This window comes from Palaemon carinicauda, chromosome 8 (assembly GCF_036898095.1).
Source record: "Palaemon carinicauda isolate YSFRI2023 chromosome 8, ASM3689809v2, whole genome shotgun sequence".
Classification (NCBI taxonomy): domain Eukaryota; kingdom Metazoa; phylum Arthropoda; class Malacostraca; order Decapoda; family Palaemonidae; genus Palaemon; species Palaemon carinicauda.
Genome location: NC_090732.1, coordinates 158886365 through 158907241, shown reverse-complemented (window position 1 = coordinate 158907241; position 20877 = coordinate 158886365). Strand labels below are relative to the sequence as shown.

The 20877-nt window shown below is 40.5% G+C and overlaps 1 protein-coding gene across 1 annotated transcript in view; it reads right to left on the bottom strand.

Annotated features, from left to right (window-relative positions):
• Positions 1 to 337: 337 nt before the first annotated feature.
• The window catches only part of LOC137645521 (serine-rich adhesin for platelets-like), a 153771-nt gene continuing 133231 nt past the window's right edge, over positions 338 to 20877 (bottom strand). The window contains exons 6-9 of the mRNA XM_068378326.1: positions 9723 to 9764; positions 8246 to 8434; positions 7686 to 7980; positions 338 to 2797 (exon numbers count right to left, since the gene is read on the bottom strand). Coding sequence (XP_068234427.1) covers positions 558 to 2797; positions 7686 to 7980; positions 8246 to 8434; positions 9723 to 9764 — 2766 coding nt within the window. The 3' untranslated portion in view covers positions 338 to 557. The remainder of the gene's footprint in view (positions 2798 to 7685; positions 7981 to 8245; positions 8435 to 9722; positions 9765 to 20877) is intronic.

Genomic DNA, 20877 nt, shown 5'->3' with positions numbered 1-20877 from the left:
ATGCGGTCAAAAACTAAATTTTTGTACAGGTAAGGGGGCGGAGTTCTCCTCAACATCACTCCCACCCTTTGTTAACAATTTCAACAGCCGTTCCAGCTCGCACTGGAAATGTACCTACATAAAGGACGATGGTTTGTATCAGTGTAGAAACAAACTTGTTAACTCATACATTTATGTAGTAAACGCAAATAATTTTGTAAAGCAGTTAAGATTCTGTAAATGAAAAGATCTCTTTATGGCTCCTTTCACTGATTACAAAATAACTTTAGCAGCATCACACAGAATTCAAGAAATTGTAACAAACCACATATTTGTGTAGTGTTTAATGAAAGAAACATTCATCAGACAATTTAATCTCATAACTTACAATATTGTACAGTAATGTTCTCAATAAATACAACTTTTGAAGATCTAATTTAATACAAATAATATTCTCATACTGTATGTAGAACTGCAAATATGGTTACATAATATGCACAATTTATTCTCTTGCATTAGTATATAATGGTAAAGTTCTGGCTTCTGTTAATGCATATCCAATTTATATATTGAAAATATTACCTCAACTTTTTCCCTCTACCTCTTGGACGGCCTCGCTTAGGATTGGGACTCTTTGATGATGGAGATAACTCTCTCTTATTTGACTTTCTATTGCTGTTGTCAGGATCCTCCAGTGAAGATCCTGCACTTCTTCTGCTTCTAGTACTGAGACCCACTTTGTAAGTCCTTGTAATAACCCCTGGAGACCCCTGATTAGTTTTGGAGGTTGCACTTGAAGATTTTGTACTGGAAGAATTGGGGTTTTTGGTATCACTTGCTGTGCTACTGCTACCTGCTTTCAAATTACTGTCAGTGGTAGAAGGTACAACTTTTGTTGTACCACTGCTAACAGCAGTTGCATTTTTTGTATTGGTATTAGATGAAGATGGTTTACTAATGTCAATAGACTTGTTCTTGCTTTCTGATGAAGTGGATGATTTAACACTAGTAGTAGTGATAACGGTCTTGGTACATGTAGCTGGACATTTAGTGCTACTAGTAATAATAGTAGTTTTTGGTGAATTACTTGCTTGTACAGCCTTATTTGTGCTAGTTGTTAAAGATGTTTTGGATGCACTACATGTAACAATATTTTTATTTCCACTTGTGGTTACAGTCATTTTGGTGATGGTATCAGATGTAAGTTTTGTACCACTGGCCGATGAAGTTGTTGTGGTAATGACAGTTTTACTGTCAGTGGTTGTGGCAGGACATTTAGAAATGCTAGAAATAACCATATTTGTTCCATCAGTGATACCCGACACAGTCCTCCCAACACTCAATCCTGATGCAACACTACTCTTCACATTACTCACCGTAGATAATGTAGTAAGAATACATCCTTTCTCTCCATCATTAGCAGTACTTTCAGAAAGAGATGAAGCACTAGTAGATTTCATGCTATTTTCATTCTTAGAGCTACTTATGATAGTTTTTGATCCAATTGTAGTCATAGGAGACTGCTTAGAACTGCTGGTATTAATAGTCTTTAGAGCAGAATTTGTAGATGTTGAAGCCTGAGTGGTTGTGGTAGATGTTGAAGCAATAACTGTATGAGAGGCATGTGTTACTGTACTTGCTAAGGTAGTTGGAGCTGTTGTTTGTGTTGCATTAGTAGTTGTGATAATTGTAGTAATTGCACCAGATTGTTTAGTTGTACTTATTGCACCAGACTGTTTCACAGTACTCAAATTTGTTATTAAATTACTTGAATTATGCCTCTTGGTGCTAGCCAAAATTGTAGAGTTTACCGGGAGTATGGATGTTATTGGAGTATCCCCTTGTTTAGTAACTGGGGTGGTCATTCCCCAGGAGGAACCAGGTTTAATGGATGTACCTGATGTAGCAGTACTAATATTTATTTGTTGTAATTGTGGAACAGAAGGACAAGGATTTGCTTCAAGTGTAGATGTTACTGTAGTAACTGATGGGTCTATAGGATTTGGCATATCTGTAATAGCAGTACTATAGGTTTGTGATACAACTATCTTACTACTATCATGAACAGCAGAACCTTCCTCAGCCGGTGTTAATTGGGATGTAATTAATAATGCTGGTGGACTTTTTGCAGCCCTTACTGTGCTTCCTAATGAGCATATATTTAACTCATTTGAAGATGGAGCAGAATCATCGGCTCTTTCACTCATTTCTGATGCTGCAACTAAGATTGCCAGCTCCCCTGTTGGCACTGCTGCAGTTTTATTCGCTGAATTAATTGGGATTGAAGAAGCAACTGTCAGGGAAGAAGTTTGATTAGTAGATAGAGCAATTGAAGTTGGTGTCAAAGCTGTGGATAAAGTTGATGCTCTTCGAGATACTGGGTTACAAGTGGTTGTAGTGGTTGATGGTGGGGTTGCTGTAGTGACCAGCATCACTGTAGGACGTGTGTTCAATGCTCGTGTTGTAGTAATGGTGCGAGAACTTTGCCCAACAAAAGGACGTATTAATCGAGGACTTGACGTTAGAATAACTCTCCCTCTGCCAGCACTAACAACAGAGCCACTGCTGCTAACTCCTCCAGCACTAACAACTACAGACCCCATACCAAGTGCTAATGTGTTTGTATCACTGGTACTTACAACAGGAGTGGCTGATGATAAATTCATTGTATTTGTTATAACCATTGATGGGCTAGCCATTCTAGCACTTGAGGCTGAAGATACATTTGTCAGCAAGAATGATGGTGGAGTTGCTTTTGGACTGCCTGAATAAACTCTGACTCCTGCATTCCCCCCACGTGGACTAGGGTTATTACTACCTGTAATTATGAATTTGAATAAATGAAAATTAAATAATACATTACATAAACTCAATATTTTCACTGACCAAAAATACAAATGTAACCTACAAGAAGCTGTTAACCCCTGTGCTCACTAAATATAATAAGTAAACCATTTTTATATAAAGTAAACTATATGTGTAAAGGATGCTTATGCTTGATAGAGACCTATAGTAAACAACATAAATTTAGAGGCTGAATTACTGTCATGATTATTAACGTTATCTAACAACTGATAATTTAAAGACAAGAGATAGTAACTTGAAAGTAATTACTATAATGTACTTTGCTTAGTAATTTCTTTACAAAGATACTCCATAATTAATTATTTTTTCACAGAAACCATTTACTTGGAAGTCTTCATTCATGGTCTGAGAAATCCAACATACCTAGTAATTACTATAATGTACTTTGCTTAGTAATTGCTTTACAAAGATACTCCACAATTTTTTAAATTATTTTTTCACAGAAACCATTTACTTGGGAGTCTTTATTCATGGTCTCAGAAATCCGACAAACCTGTCTCTTGTTTAAAAAACAAAAGTGGTAGCTGATAGGTACATTCTATCACTGCATATATTTGTATTGCAAAGAAACAAAAGGGGTAATCTTAATAGAGACCTCCATTCATAACATTGTATTGATAACAAGGTCTTCAACTTCCTTTTCATCATTTCATTAGAATTATTTTTATTTCCACCAGCAGTTTAGCACAGGTATTAGGGTAAGTTACCGATGTTATTGATACTGTATATAACGATCTCTTCTTTTAATTTTCAAGAGGTGCTTATAGAGGTTTAAGGAGACAGAATCTATATGCTGCATGATGTGCTATAGTCCTTGGACTAATGTGATTGTAGGCCAAGGTTTAATGGTTCAAGGGTCGCTCATGAGCAGCAGAGGGAAGGGATAAGATACTATCCTACAGAGCAACCATATATATGTGTGATCAGATTACAAGGCCATTCTCCACCCAAACTAGGATTACAAGGCCATTCTCCACCCAAACTAGGAATAGGGAGGGCCACGCATTGGCTACTAATGATTTAACAAGTAGACCTACAGGCTCCCCTAACGCCACCTTCCCTAGCTCATGAGCACAGTGAGGTTGCAGACACTATTAGAAACTATAGGCTTAAACTTTCAACTTTCTGATTGTGAGACTTACTGCTAGCTATGTCCCTGGCTAATGCTTGACTGAAAAAGCCGGTGTTAATCGGCTGTTCAGGTACTGGAAGAGATGACTGCTCTTTTTAAGTCCAGAAAACCACTACTGTTCTCATTAACACCTGTGCTGCTGCTGCACCAAGCCAAAGCACAGGGTTTTGAACAGATAAAATCTACCTTATTTAGTCAAAATGTAGAAACATCTTTGATATGGGATGAATTGGAAAGTACAAATAGGCATTCTGAAGATCCAATGAAGCTAAGACATCCCCTCACTGATGGCCTGTCTCACTGACTGGTGTTTCCATGCAGGGAGAGGTATATTTCAGAAAGGTATTGAGATGTGAAAGTTCCATTACTGGATTGGGCATCCAGACACTTTCGTGCTATACAACTTGGGAGACGTCAGAGTGACCTCCATAACAAAGTTTTTTTTAGCATGAGCCAGAATCATCTCAAAGCACTGAGCTTAAATCCTGGGAGTATATCAGAAGGGGAGTTAAAGAGGGATAGAGTCAGGAAAGGGGAGGCGATTACCTAAACAAAAAATATTGTACTATAGTCGCCCCATGTTCATTACAGGTTCTTCTTTCGTTTTTTGCGCATAAGAACAACGCAATACCTATCAAATAAAAATTCTCATAATTGCGATAAAATTCACGCTGCACGATGATTTCAAATAGCCCGCTCTCCTTTACACTGGGAGTGCTTCACATCACTACCTATCTTTCCACCCAGCTGGTCCTAGCTCTCTCTGTACAGTCTATATCGATTTACTGTGGTGAAAAAATTACAGCTTTATTTGAAATAAACTGGATTTGTATTAAACTGGAGTTTCACTTAACTGTATCTAATAATAATGCATGTAATTTTCACAATTTAGTATTATCTTTATAATTAAAACCAGCGAAATATAATCTTTTGCATTGTTTACATTCAAATCAGCTGATCAACCTTGCATAGTTCGCTGTCAACCTCAATTTTCGGATAAAATAACTGCCTTATTATTTCATATTTACTAAAAGAAAAAATTATTACTAGATCTATCATTTTCCATATAGCATACTAATTTTAATAGTTTCATTTAAAATTCTTCTCTCATATTTTATTTCCTTGTACTGTTGAATCTCATAACGTTAACCGGAGTTATATTCATGTTGCTGGTGCACGATATTTTATAGTTTTTAGCTCTGTGGTGCTTGATTATAAAGCTCAAGAAAATATGCATTACGACTCCTCTGAAGAATTTTTCTTCAATCTTCTTTCATTCGTATTTTAGGCTCTCTCCTAATAATACTGTAGCTACCCCTTAAATGTTCTCTCCTACATTAAGTTTTCTTTACCGAAACATCGGGAGAACTATTTTAAATCTACTAAATCTGTTGACAGTAGCGTACGCCATGCTCGTGACGTCACAGCGTAGATACGCTCAGCAAGAGCCTTATCCCGGCGTATGTTGGTTCTTTCCTAAAACTACGTGGGTCGAAATAAATATTAAACTGATTTTGAATTAATTCTAATACTGCTGAATTGAAAGCAGCTTTTATTTCCCAATACCAATTAAGGTTTTTTAATTTTAAGGTGTATGCCCTAAGGTGTATGCCCATCGCACCAGCCCATTGTTAATTGATCATTAACTAATTAATTTTTAGCAAGCCAAAATAGGTAGGATTATTGAATATATAAACTCCCTTAGAGCATCAAGATTTCTCTTAAGTATTTTGTACAAAATTCTGCCTCCTCTGCACTCCTTGCAACAATATATTGTCCTGTCTTATAGTCCTGATATAGCACCTCATCTGGGTTACCTTGCACATCATGACTCATCTGTCTGGGAAGGTAAAGCCAGGTGATACCTCTCAACCTTAACCTTGCCCCATTCGTCCAGAAGTAGTTGTGGCCGTCTGACCTACTTGGCCGACTGGCCTGTGAGTGAATCCGTGCACCTCTGGCTCACCCCACCCCCTTCCCAAAACTTGACTCGGAGGAGTCCTGCTGGTTGGAGATACGATATTCCAAGGAGCCTGGTATACCACATTTGCCTAAGTGAAGATTTAGGGGTGAGCCAGTCAAGAGTGCAACAATCCGGTCAACAGCCATTTTAGGACAACGACCGTCTTCCAAGGAGTGCAGGTACCAAAACCATGGCCACTTAGTTTTCCCCCATTTTTTAGCTTAGACTAATTATAACTTGATTAGGTTAACTGGCTATTACACATTTCGGATTGTGTGCGGTGGGATTGTGTATATTTTTCTTGGATATAATTTTTTGCTTTTGAGACTAGGACAGTCTCTGGGTCACATGGGCCACGTGTCCAACCCAATTTTGATTATTGATCATTGCAGAAGACAACGTGTCTAAGTAACCATTTTTATTATTTTGAATTGCTTTTTATTTTGATACCATTTTTGTGTTTGTTCAAATGTCCATTTCTTTTAATGTAAATTTGTAAAATAAATCAAGATTAGGTTAATTAAACCTTATTGTATTTCTACTCCTCCATTTATTTCATCGTTTGTGAAGTGGTGTGCCACACAGAACCTGAGACCGTTGGATGCATCAGTCCACAAGATTCACTTCCTGGTCCACCTGAGGGACGACCTCGGGGTCTCCATTCCAGCCATCAAGGGGGTACGAGCGGCCCTGGGGCAGGTATTTCAACTCTGAGGCATCGACCTGGGGGCCTCTCGCCAGATTTCCATGCTCATCAGGAGTTTCGAGCAATCTTGTTCCCCCCCTCGGGTCCCGCAGTGGGACGTGGCCAAAGTTCTCAAGGTTTTGACAAGGCCTCCCTTCGAACCCCTCAAGGATATCCTGGATAAAGACCTCACCCTCAAGACAGTGTTCTTACTAGCTCTAGCCTCAGCCAAGCGTGTGAGTGAGCTCCACGGCATGTCTTTCGAGGTCTTGCACTCAAAAGGGTGGAAGGATCTGTCCTTTAAGTTTCTGCCTGAATTTGTGGCCAAAACTCAGAACCCTGCCGTTGCGGACCCAAGGTTCGAGGGGTTCTCGGTTCTGGCAATCCCTTACTCAGACAACCCGGAAGACTTGCTCCTGTGCCCAGTGAGAACAGTCAGGAAATACCTTAGCAGGACAGCCAGACTCCGGCCAGCCATCAAAAGTCAGTCTGTCTCTTCAGGCCCAGTAAAGAGGGCAGTGTCTAAGAACACGATCTCCTTCTGGCTTTGGCAAGTCATCAAGAGATCTTACGACAGTGAAGGGTCTGCGGTCCCTGGTGCCCCGCGACCCCATGATATTAGAGGTCTTAGTACTTCTTTGGCTTTTGACAGCAACATGGCAGTAGGCCAAATCATGTGAGCAGGCACATGGTCCAGGCAGTCCACCTTTACGGCTCACAACCTGAAAGACTGTACGAGGAAGTCTCTGAACTCCTTCTCTATTGGTACAGTGATTGCCACCATGCAACAAGTTTAAAGCTAAAAGCCCCAGGTAGCCCAAGGGAAGTAATCGCAAGCGACACAAGTTTCCTCCTTACTTCACTTTCCTTGCTACCCTTTTTCCCTTTCCTTTCCTCCTCCCATGTGAGAGATGGATGTTGTGGAAGCCCATGTCCGGATTATGCATAAAGGTGAGTTATACAAAAGTTAAACCCCTGGTTGCATATCTGGCAGACCTGTTTTAAATCAAAATTATATAAATTTCTAAAAGTAAAAGGAAGTCACTCAATGGTATACTTACTTCTTGGGTTTGACATTTGGTGTGTGTCAGTAGAGGCTGAACTGGATAAAATAATGGAGGTGGTGATTGGCGTACTTCCCTTTGAATTGACACTAACAATTCCACTGCGACCACTGATCTGGTTTGTTGTGGTTCCTAAACTTATTACATTCCCCAGGGATGATGGCAAACTAGTTCCTTGGATGTCTGTTGTTACTTTAGCTGTTGTTAGATTATGTAATAATGGCCTTGATTTTGTTGATGGTCGGCCTCTCTTGTTCCATCCCATGGGAGTTACTATGGTACTGCCAACAATCTAAAAGAAAAAAAAAAAAAAGTAAAACCTGTAACTAAAATATTACTATACTATAAAAATGGAACTAAAATATCACTATGCTATAAAAATGGAACTAAAATATCACTATACTATAAAAATGGAACGAAAATAGCATTAAACCATATCAAGTATTTTAAAAGGGAAGGTTATCTAAAACTTCAATATGTGAAAATCATTCCTTATATTAAAGATGTTTGCAAAATTCTATAGTACTGAATAAACAATACTACAAGAATGTGCATACTTTTTTCACTGGGGCTGTTGTAGTACTTGTTGTAACAATGGTTGTAACAGCTGTAGTCGTAGACACTGATATTGGCGAGAACATGGGTGGTACTTCCTTTAGCATTTTTGCAGAAATGTTACCCAATTGAGCATAATTTACACTCTTTATAGCCATTTTCCCAGGTGAATTGCTAACATTACTGTTATCCTGGAAATGAAAATTAACAATGAAAAGAAATCCATCAAAACTTATGTCAAAAGAGAAAAACAATTTTGCTGAAATAGAAATAATCAATGGCGTAGCTTCAACGTGCAAAGTACATTAATATATGAATAAAATTCATGATTTTAAGAGACAAGGAATGCTGATAATCAACTTCCATAAAATGGATTTGTTTCTTAGAATTTCGACAAGTGGAAGCAATGCTTATTTGGTCAAAATTTAGGAAGCAGCATAAATAAGCTTTATTTATGGGGTTTGATTTCTGCTTTTACTTTTCATCTGTTATTGTTGACCCTTCCTACCACTCAACTCTTTATAAATGGGACACTCTTGTTAACCAGTTGTCTAGCACTGCCCACGAAATCTAGACTTTTGCTACTTGTTTTCTTAATGCTCTCTTATCCTGAGCATCTTTTGACACCATCTGTTATATTTAATACATGGTTCATCCTCCCACCCCAAAATGAAATTAACTTGGTCTATTTCTTAACTAAACATATTCTCTTATTCCTTTCCAGTCCCCTTAAGTTTTTTTTTTTTTTTTTTTTTTCTTCAGCTGATTCTAATCTACTTCATTTTTCTTAACATAATTTTTTATATCTTCCCTTAATTGTGCTAATGAAATAACGCTATCTCAAAACAACAGCTAAGGAACTACCTTTTCTATACTCTTTAGTATTTTCCTTCACTAAGTTTATAAAACTTATTTAAAAATAATACTGTGATATGCAAACAGTAAAGAACCTGGTACAACTCCTTGATGGACACCTATATTTTTCTAAAATTCCCTTTAACTGTCTGAAACTGTCTTCAATCTATATTATGTGTGAAGATTATTTTATGTTACTAACTCTATTAATATTTCCAGTTATGAAGCTAATTTCCAATCTCAGGTACCCTATCTATAAATTTTTATACAAAACACAAGTTTGTACTTTTGCATACACATTAATGGGCATATTTCCTGATTTTGTTATAAAAACAAATTACACTATTTCACAATGCCTAATTACAACAAAGAAACTCTTGTGTGGCAGATAATAAAAGTAGAAAACAGTATGAAAGGATTGCATATTATTATATTCAATACTTAAATAATGGATTGAAGAAACATTCCAATAACTTACCCCATGATGCATAACAGCAATAAACTTCAAAACAAAGCTGAAAAATGATACTGAAAGTTAGTTCCCATGATGCAAAAATCATCACAACCTTCCTGGATGATAAAAAATATATGATATTTTACTTTACCTGTCAGTTACTGACTAACCTGATAACCAGACACTTCAATCAGCGGAAATATTGCAGAAACCTGGATTACCGAAAAAAAACCCAACATAAAATTACAAATGGTGAGTACGTGGTATAAGAATACTGCACAATAAAAAAACAAGAGGCTCAAAATAAGGAGAACAAAAATCACTATTAAGCTTGAAGAAAAGCATACAAGCTCATTTGCATGCAACTAAACCAAGCTTTAACATTACACATGCACTTACTAAAAATATTACTAAGATTTTTCATTAGCAAAAGAGCACATTCCAGATAAAGGACAATCAGCATTACATTACCATACAAGTTCCATTTTTAAACAAATACAATTTAAAATATATATTTCAAATAGTCTTACGTAAATACTAAAGTAACATTATTCAATTTAGTTTAGCTTTATTGTTGAAACTATAGAAAGTAATTTTTCACTAATATATATTCCCTAAAAGAAAAAATGGCTTTAGAAGGGTCACTGCCTATTGAGAATACTATAGTTCAGTTGAAAAACTAATAATGGCTTCTGACTGGTGTTCCCTATATGAATGTGATGCATTATAATAAGTATCAAAAGAAGAAATAATCATTAAAGCCCCCTTTTTACTTAATATGATCAAGTTGCAAATAAACTAATTTTGTACTGTACTGTGCATGTGCGCTTAAATATTTCTGAATAATAGATTGTTATAAAAATTACCTAAATGTTTATAAAAATGCAAAAAACAATTCTGGCCATTTCCCTCTAAAGGATTTAGTTTACTTAGTGCTGTGGTTAAGTTATTTATGAATACAGTCATACCTCTCGACACAAAAAAACCTGCTTACAAAAGTTTCACTGCGAAACAAGATGCGAAGAATTTTACGATTCGCATTAAGAAAAATGTTTCGGACAATGAAAGAAGGTACGCTACGAAAGCCCGACCATGTCCGAGACTGATTTTGAAATTTACGCACCGCCAGCACGTAAATTCGCCACCATCCTCCTGCGCTCCCTTTAGCTATCTCCCTTCTCAGATGCTAGTTACCACCATAAAACCCTGCTCTCCTACTGGTTAGCATCCACTGTACTGTATCCCATCATGTATCTACGCATTGGCGTTCCTCTTGAATTTCGTTTCGGCATTGTTATCGTATGCATTGACTTGATGTTTGTGATTTCGATTTCACTTTCATAACTACTGTCTTGTACTGTATCACGTGTGATTTAGGTTACGTTATTAGCCATGGGTCCCAAGAAATTTACAGATGTCCAGGGAAAGAAGAGGATGATACTCTCTATGGAGATGAAGATGGAAATAATCAAGAAATACAAGGCTGGCATGCGGTTAAGTGTGATGGCTTAAGAATATGGCCGAAATCCATCTACGTTAGGAACGATCCTGAAGCAGAAAAAAGCCATCAAAGCAGCAACACCTTCTAAGGGCATGCCTGCTTTCTCCAGCAAGAGGAGCCACGTCCACGATCAGATGGAGAGACTGCTGCTTGTCTGGATAAAGGACAAGGAAACAGCTGGAGAAACTATCACCGAAGCGATATCTGCCAGAAAGCCAGCGCCATTTTCGGTGATCTCGTGTGTGTTGAGGCCAATGCCGACGCAGGAGAAGGAACATCAAAGCAGGCACCCCCAGAGTTCAAGGCTGGAGTGGTTTGAAAAATTTAAGAGAGACACTGGCGTTCATTCGGTGGTGCCTCATGGGGAGGCTGCAAGCTCGGACACAAAAGCGGCTGAAACCTTTGTTAAATTCGTTTGATGGGTTAACAGGAAGGCTACAGTCCCAGCAAGTCTTTAACTGCGATGAAATTAGGCTTTTTTGGAAAAAAAAATAAAAAAGCCTCGTCGAATGTATATCACGGTAGAAGAAAAGAGGCTACCCGAGCATAAGTCTATGAAGGACAGGCTTATCCTTGCACTCTGTGCAAATTCCTGTGGGGATTATGAGGTGAAACCCCTGCTGGTGTCTCACTTTCCTCACTGGGCTATTTTTCCCTGTTGGACCCCATGGGCTTATAGCATCTTGCTTTTCCAACTAGGGTTGTAGCATGGCTAGTAATAATAAATAATAATAATACAACCTATGGATCAACAGGCCATTTCTAATTTTGATTAATTATGTACTAAAGATTTGTTTTCGAAGTGTTTCAAAGTCACCAATGACACTTGGCTAACTTTGGAATGATTTTGGAAAAATCACTTTCATATTCTTAACTGTGTTAGCCATATTGATAATGCATGGCACTAAGTGATCTATCACACTATTAGTTCAGCCTGGAAGAAACTCTGGCCTGACTGTGTACCAGAAAGAGATTTTGAGGGCTTCAGTGGCAAAATTGTGATTGACATTGTTTTCTTGGGACAAAGCATGAGCTTGGAGGTCGACAATGACGATGTCGATGAGCTATTGGAAGACCACAGTACCGAGATTACTACAAAAGAGTTGGAACACCTTCAAAATAAACAGCAAAAGACTTTGGCTGAGGATATGTCTTCTGGGAAGGATGATGTCCCAAGTTCAGTTATTTTAGAAATGTGTGCAAAGTGGGGGTAAGTTCAAGCTCTTGTTGAAAAAACCTACTCTGATACCGTAGTAACCAATAGGACTGTAAACCATTTCAATGAAAATGTAATGACGCATTACCGTAAAATTCTGCAAAGAAGGCAAAGCAACTAACATTTGATCAGTTTCTAATTTAAAAAAAAAGCTGGCCCAAGTAAAAAAGGGCATAAACCCCCAAACATTAATCACAAGAGGTTTTTATGGAAGGGGATCCCCCCACCAATAAATCCTCCCTTCCTCCCCACACCGCCATCCACTTATGCCATCATATCGCAACCAAAAAGGCAAGTTTTCTTATGTTAAAATTACTTCTAATATTTTTATTTCTATTGAGACTTTTATATAATTTATTGAATTTAATATTTGTGTTAAAACTACATAACTGCATCACTTTTTTATGCTAATATATCATGCTACTAGCAAATTATTCACTTCTACATTAATTGCAATGGGGAATGATTTGGTATTTGAATGAATCAGTATTCAACTATCTTTTTGGTACAAATTATGGTCGAATACCGAGGTATAGTATTACTGTAATTGGTAGCAGTAATGATTCATTAAATTTTGGCAGTGTAAGTGCATGTTCTGATTCTTCACTTATCCTATGGCTGAGTGTTGTGTGCACTTAAATTCTTTTGTGTTGTTTGCTCATCAATATGCTTAATGGTATTTGCCATGGTTTACTGCTCAAAGAACTTTCATCCTCATTACCTTCTGAATTCAGTTTGCCTTTTGGATATATGTCTTCTATAGTCATCTATCTATATATCAAGGCACTTCCCCCAATTTTGGGAGGTAGCCAACATCGGGAAAAAAAAAAAAAAAAACGCTCCTCCCAGCCTGACGAGGGACTCAACTGAGTATGGCTGGTACTGCTAGGGTGCCACAGCCAACCCTCCTCCATTATCCACCACAGATGAAGCTTCAAACTGCTAAATCCCCTACTGCTGCTACCTCCACAGTCATCCAAGGCACTGGAGGAAGCAGCAGGGCCTATCGGAACTGCGTCACAATCGCTCGCCATTCATTCCTGTTTCTAGCATGCTCTCTTGCCTCTCTCACATCTATCCTCCCATCACCCAGAGCTTTCTTCACTCCATCCATCCACCGAAACCTTGGCCTTCCTCTTGTACTTTTCCCATCAACTCTTGCAGTCATCACCTTTAGCTGACAGCAATTTTCCATTCTCTCAACATGGCCAAACCACCTCAACACATTCATATCCATTCTAGCTGCTAAATCATTTCTTACACCCGTTCTCACCCTCACTACTTCATTCCTAATCCTATTTACTCGAGATACACCAGCTATACTCCCTAGACACTTCATCTCAAACACATTCAATTTCTCTCTCCGTCACTTTCATCCCGCACAACTCCCATCCATACATCACAGTGGATACAATCACTTTCTCATACAGAACTCTTTACATTCATGCCTAACCCTCTATTCTTTACCACTCCCTTCACTGCCCTAATACTTTGCATCCTTCATTCACTCTCTGATGTACATTTGCTTCCACTCCACCATTTGCTGCAATAATAGACCTCAAGTACTTAAGACTGATCTACTTCAAGTAACTCTCCATTCAACCTCGCACCATCTTTCCTTCTAGTACATCTCGTAACCTTACTCTTACCCACATTAACTCACATACCCTTCCAAATTCTGTCACTAATCGGCCAAGTTTTTCCTCCGAGTCTGCAACCAGTAAAGCATCATCTGCAAACAACAACTGATCTACCTCCGATTCATGATCATTCTCATCTATCAGTTTCAATACTCGTCCAAGCACTCGAGCATTCACCACTCTCACCACTCTATCAACATACAAGTTAAACAACCATGGCGACATCATACATCCCTGTCTCAGCCTCACTCTCACTGGAAACTAATCGCTCACTTCATCTCCTATCCTAACACACACTTTACTACCTTTTTAGAAACTTTTCACTGCTTGCAACAACCTTCCACCAATTCCATATAACCCCATCACATTCCACATCGCTTTCCTATCAACTCTATAATATGCTTTCTCCAGATCCATAAACGCAACATACACCTCCTTACCTTTTGCTAAATATTTCTCGCAAAATCTGCCTAACTGTAAAAATCTGATTCCTACATCCCTACCTCCTCTAAGTCACCCTGTACTTCTAAGATTGCATTATCTGTTTTATCCTTAATCCTATTAATCAGTAGTCATAAATAGAAGAACATCTTTCTTTTAGTGATGTGTCACTGATTGCTGATCAGCTCACCCACTCACTTGACACCTGTTCTACCCATTTTTCTCGATATTTAAGAAATTAATATCTAAACAATACTTTGGGTTCCATATATAATTTCTTGATATTTCAAAAACAACCATCTTTTAACTGTTGATGGATTTCACTTGTATTTTGTGTGATATCATGATAAAAATAACTTTTCTACATTACCTATAATTGAAGTTTCTGCTTTTCTGATGTTTTAACTTTGCATCCATGCATTTCCCCATATTTGACACTCAACTGATCATTTTTTCTAACTGCATAGCCTATTACTCATTCCTTATTAATCCATTTCACAAATCTTATTTTGTCATTTAATTAAATTTCAATCAGTTTTCTGCATCCCTATTGCATCTTTTGCAATGATTTACTTTAAACCTCAAGTACTTTTAATTTTACTAAATACAAGGATGATAAATACTGTACATTTTCAGTTGATTTTGATTTTTTGCCACTGGTGTTAGCCTATTCAATTTTTACAGGATCATCTTGAGATCAGGGATGTGCCCAAGTATAGGTATCAGCGAATTTCTGGCTGATACCAGCAGATACTTTTGTCATTAATATAAGTATTTAAAATCCTTCAAGGCTTCCTAAAATAAAAATACAGTAACAAAGCTCACCGAATAACTATATATAGGCATATCATTGTGTAAAGGTTCATTTTTTATCTAAAAAACAGATGGTACCTTAATACTGTACTGTACAGTGTATTTAACAAGTTATTATTGTACAGTAATTCTAATTTCAATTAACTAAGGTTGTGTCTGTCTCTATCAACAATGAGTCGTTGCTATTCTGTAAGAGATGGGTACTATTTCAGTATATGCAGTACAATTATGGTATAAGTGAATAGCCATAAATAATCCAAACTGTATCCAGGTAATGAAGTTATTCAATACCAAATTCATATACTTGATTTTTTTCAATAAAATGATATTTTAATTATAAAATAAATTTTTGAATATACTTACCCGGTGAATATATAATAGCTGCAACTCTGCGGCTCGACAGACACATACATAAAAAACTCGCGAGCGATCGCTATGCAGGTTGCGGGTGTGCCCACCAGCGCCAACTGTCGGCCAGATACCACTCTCGAATGTAAACAAAACCTTCAATTTCTTCTCGTCCCACTGCGTCTCTATTGGGGAGCAAGGGAGGGTCGTTTAATTTATATATTCACCGGGTAAGTATATTCAAAAATTTATTTTATAATTAAAATATCATTTTTAAATATTTAACTTAGCCGGTGAATATATAATAGCTGATTCACACCCAAGGAGGTGGGTAGAGACCAGAGTTAAATATGTTTACATCGTATAAGCTAAGAGTTTTTTCATTTTGACAGTTATCAATATAACAAAACCAAAATAAATAGGTACCTGGTAAGGAAGTCGACTTAGACGATTACTCTGCCTTGTAAGTCTGTCTTCCTTACGGAGCCCAGCGATCCTCTTAGGATGCTGACAGACTCCCAGGAGCTGAAGTATCAAGGGCTGCAACCCATACAACAGGACCTCATCAAACCCCTAATCTGGGCGCTCTCAAGAAATGACTTTGACCACCCGCCAAATCAACCAGGATGCGAAAGGCTTCTTAGCCTTCCGAACAACCCATAAAAACAACATTAAAAACATTTCAAGAGACAGATTAAAAGGATATAGAATTAGGGAATTGTAGTGGTTGAGCCCTCACCCACTACTGCACTCGCTGCTACGAATGGTCCCAGTGTGTAGCAGTTCTCGTAAAGAGTCTGGACATCTTTCAAGTAAAATGACGCAAACACTGACTTGCTTCTGCAATAGGTTGCGTCCATGATACTTTGCAGAGATCTATTTTGCTTAAAGGCCACGGAAGTTGCTACAGCTCTAACCTCGTGCGTCTTAACCTTAAGCAAAGATCGGTCTTCCTCACTCAAGTGTGAATGAGCTTCTCGTATTAACAATCTGATAAAATATGACAAAGCATTCTTTGACATAGGCAAGGATGGTTTCTTAACCGAACACCATAACGCCTCAGATTTGCCTCGTAAAGGTTTAGTACGAGTTAAGTAGAACTTAAGAGCTCTAACAGGGCATAATACTCTTTCTAGTTCATTGCCTACGATCTCCGATAAGCTAGGAATATCGAAAGATTTAGGCCAAGGACGAGAAGGTAGCTCATTCTTGGCTAGGAAACCAAGCTGCAGAGAACAAGTAGCTTTTTCTGACGAAAACCCGATGTTCTTGCTGAAGGCATGAAGCTCACTGACTCTTTTAGCCGAGGCCAAGCATACCAGGAAAAGAGTCTTAAGAGTGAGATCTTTCAGGGAGGCTGAATGTAAAGGCTCAAACCTGTCTGACACGAGGAATCTTAGGACCACGTCTAAATTCCACCCAGGTGTAGCCAAACGACGTTCCTTAGAGGTCTCAAAAGACTTAAGGAGGTCTTGCAGATCTTTATTGTTGGAAAGATCTAAGCCTCTATGCCGGAAGACCGAGGCCAACATGCTTCTGTAGCCCTTGATCGTAGGAGCTGAAAGGGAGCGAACTTTTCTCAGGTATAAGAGAAAATCAGCTATTTGGGCTACAGAGGTACTGGACGAGGATACGGAAACTGACTTGCACCAGTCTCGGAAGACTTCCCACTTCGATTGGTAAACTCTAATGGTAGACGCTCTCCTCGCTCTAGCAATCGCACTGGCTGCCTCCTTCGAAAAGCCTCTAGCTCTCGAGAGTCTTTCCATAGTCTGAAGGCAGTCAGACGAAGAGCGTGGAGGCTTTGGTGTACCTTCTTTACGTGTGGCTGACGTAAAAGGTCTACTCTTAGAGGAAGACTTCTGGGAACGTCTACCAGCCATCGAAGTACCTCGGTGAACCATTCTCTCGCGGGCCAGAGGGGAGCAACTAACGTCAACCTTGTCCCTTCGTGAGAGGCGAATTTCTGCAGTACCTTGTTGACAATCTTGAATGGTGGGAATGCGTAAAGATCTAGATGTGACCAATCTAGGAGGAAGGCATCTATATGTATTGCTGCTGGGTCCGGGACTGGAGAGCAATAGATTGGAAGCCTCTTGGTCAGCGAGGTTGCAAAGAGATCTATGGTGGGTTGACCCCAAGTCGCCCAAAGTCTCTTGCACACATCCTTGTGGAGGGTCCATTCGGTTGGAATTACTTGACCTTTCCGACTGAGACAATCTGCTAGGACGTTCAAGTCGCCCTGGATGAACCTCGTTACTAGGGAGATGCCTCGATCTTTTGACCAGATGAGCAGGTCCCTTGCGATCTCGTACAGAGTCAGTGAGTGGGTACCTCCCTGTTTGGAAATGTACGCCAAGGCCGTGGTGTTGTCCGAGTTGACCTCCACCACCTTGCCTCGAAGGAGATTCTCGAAGCTTATCAAGGTCAGGTGAACCGCCAAAAGCTCCTTGCTGTTGATATGCATGCTCCTCTGACTCGAGTTCCACAGACCTGAGCATTCCCGACCGTCCAGTGTCGCGCCCCAGCCCAAGTCCGATGCGTCCGAGAAGAGAACGTGGTTGGGTTTCTGAACTGCTAGGGGAAGACCCTCTCGTAGAGTGATATTGTCTTTCCACCAAGTCAGACAAGTCTTTATCTTTTTGGAAATCGGGATCGAGACCGCCTCTAGCGTCTTGTCCTTTTTCCAGTGAAAAGCTAGATGGAATTGTAGAGGTCGGAGGTGTAGCCTTCCTAGCGAGACAAATTGCTCCAGGGATGACAGCGTTCCTACCAGACTCATCCAAAGCCTGACTGAGCAGTGTTCTTTCTTCAACATCTTCTGGATGACGAGCAGGGCTTGATCTATTCTGGGGGCCGACGGAAAAGCCCGAAAAACTTGACTGTGAATCTCCATCCCTAAATACAGAATAGTTTGGGATGGGACCAGCTGTGACTTTTCCAAGTTGACTAGGAGTCCCAATTCCTTGGTCAGATCTAGAGTCCAATTGAGATCCTTCAGACAGCGATGACTGGAAGAGGCTCTGAGAAGCCAGTCGTCCAAATATAGGGAGGCTCGGATGTCCGATAAATGGAGGAATTTTGCCACATTCCTCATAAGCCTCGTAAACACGAGAGGAGCCGTGCTTAGGCCAAAGCACAGGGCCCGAAACTGGTACACCACATCGTCGAAGACGAATCTCAGAAAAGGTTGGGAGTCTGAGTGAATGGGGATGTGGAAGTAAGCGTCCCTTAGGTCTAGAGAGACCATCCAGTCTCCCTTTCTGACCGCTGCTAGGACTGACTTTGTGGTCTCCCATGGTAAACTTCGTCTTTGTGACAAAGACATTCAGAGCACTGACGTCTAGCACCGGTCTCCAACCTCCTGTCTTCTTTGATACTAGGAAGAGACGGTTGTAAAACCCCGGTGATTGAAGGTCCGAGACTTTGACCACCACTCCCTTCTCTAGTAAAAGAGACACTTCCAGTTTCAGGGCTTGTCTCTTTGCTTCCTCTCGGTACCTGGGAGAGAGATCGATGGGGGATGTCGCTAGAGGAGGTCTGTGTACAAAAGGGATTTTGTACCCCTCTCTGAGCAACCTCACAGATTGTTGATCTGCGCCTCTCTTCTCCCAGGCTTGCCCTAAGTTCTTGAGTCTGGCACCTACTGCTGTCTGAAGTTGCGGGCAGTCAGACTCTGCCCTGAGAGGACTTGGATCCTTTCCTCTTTCCTCTCTTCCCTTCAGCACGAGCACCTCCCCTGCTGGAGGCTCTGCTACGAAAGGGCGGGATAAACCTGGACGCTGGAGTGTCTATCCTAGGTCTAGCTGACAAGGCAGGCAAAGGGGGAGCTTTGCGAGCCGAGGACGCAACTAAATCGTGGGTGTCCTTCTGCACTAAAGACAAGGCAATTTCCTTAACTAAGACTTCAGGAAACAAGCACTTAGACAAGGGCGCAAAGAGTAGCTCAGATCTTTGGCATGGCGTCACTCCTGCTGACAGAAAAGAGCACAGAGACTCTCGTTTCTTAAGGACTCCGGACGTGAATGAAGCGGCAAGCTCGTTGGACCCATCGCGGACGGCCTTGTCCATGCAGGACATAATGAGTAAGGAAACATCCCTATCGGCAGATGAGATTTTCCTACTCAGGGCTCCCAAACACCAGTCCAGGAAGTTAAAGACTTCAAACGCCCTAAATATGCCTTTAAGAAGGTGGTCCAGGTCCGAGGGTGACCAACTAATCTTCGAGCGTCTCATGGCAAGGCGATGGGGAGAGTCTACAAGACTTGAGAAGTCGCCCTGGGCAGAGGCAGGAACTCCCAAGCCGAGAACTTCTCCCGTGGCATACCAGACGCTCGATCTAGACGAGAGTTTAGATGGGGGGAAGGCAAATGCCGTCTTCCCTAAACTCCTCTTGGTCTCTAACCAATCGCCTAACAGCCGTAAAGCTCTCTTGGATGAGCGAGAGAGAACGAGTTTCGTAAAGGCTGGCATGGTAGCAGGAACGCCTAAAACAAACTCGGACGGCGGCGAACGAGGAGCCACAGAAATAAAGTGATCAGGGAACAACTCTTTAAAAACAACCATGACTTTTCTAAAGTCCAAAGATGGTGGAACTGCTTTAGGCTCATCTAATTCTGAAGGCTGATCCTCAGGCTGTGGTTCAGCAACGTCCTCATCTGACAGTTCCTCATCTGATAACTGATGAGAAAACGGCAAAGGTGTAGGCAACGTTTGACTCGCAGAGTCCGGTCGCACTGGTGCATACGTGACGGAGCAGGACGCAGCGTCCTGAAACTGCTGAACAGTCTGGGAACTGTCAACAACAACAGGTGTGCGAGGACGCACAGCGTCCACCCGAGACTGTTTAGACCGTCTGGGTTGTGCAGTCAACACCATACCGGGTTGCGGAGGTTGACGCACCGCGTCAAAACAAGTCAACTCTGATGGTTGGTGAACGTCCTGAACGTCACCAATCGCATCAGTGCGTTGCCTAACGTCAACGTGCGGCTGGAAATCCACACTGGATCGCATCGGGGGAGGAACAACCCCAACTGGTTGACGCGAGAAAGCTACCTCCACGTCAACAGGACGCACAACAGAACGCTTGGATGGCTGATGGCCAGTAGGTTCAACGGAAACCTTCTCAGCGTTGTAGTCCTCCATCAAGGACGCAAGCTTAGACTGCATGTCTTGCAGTAACACCCATTTAGGGTCTACGGAAGCAGGTGCGGTAACAGACGGGGTTAGCGACTGAGACGGCACAACTTTGCCTCTCTTAGGCAGCGAGCAGTCATCAGATGACGGCAACGGGTCCGAACTGTCCCAGTGGCTACATCCGGGACGTTAGACTTGTCCTGAAGGGACCGACTTGCGTTTTAAAGGTC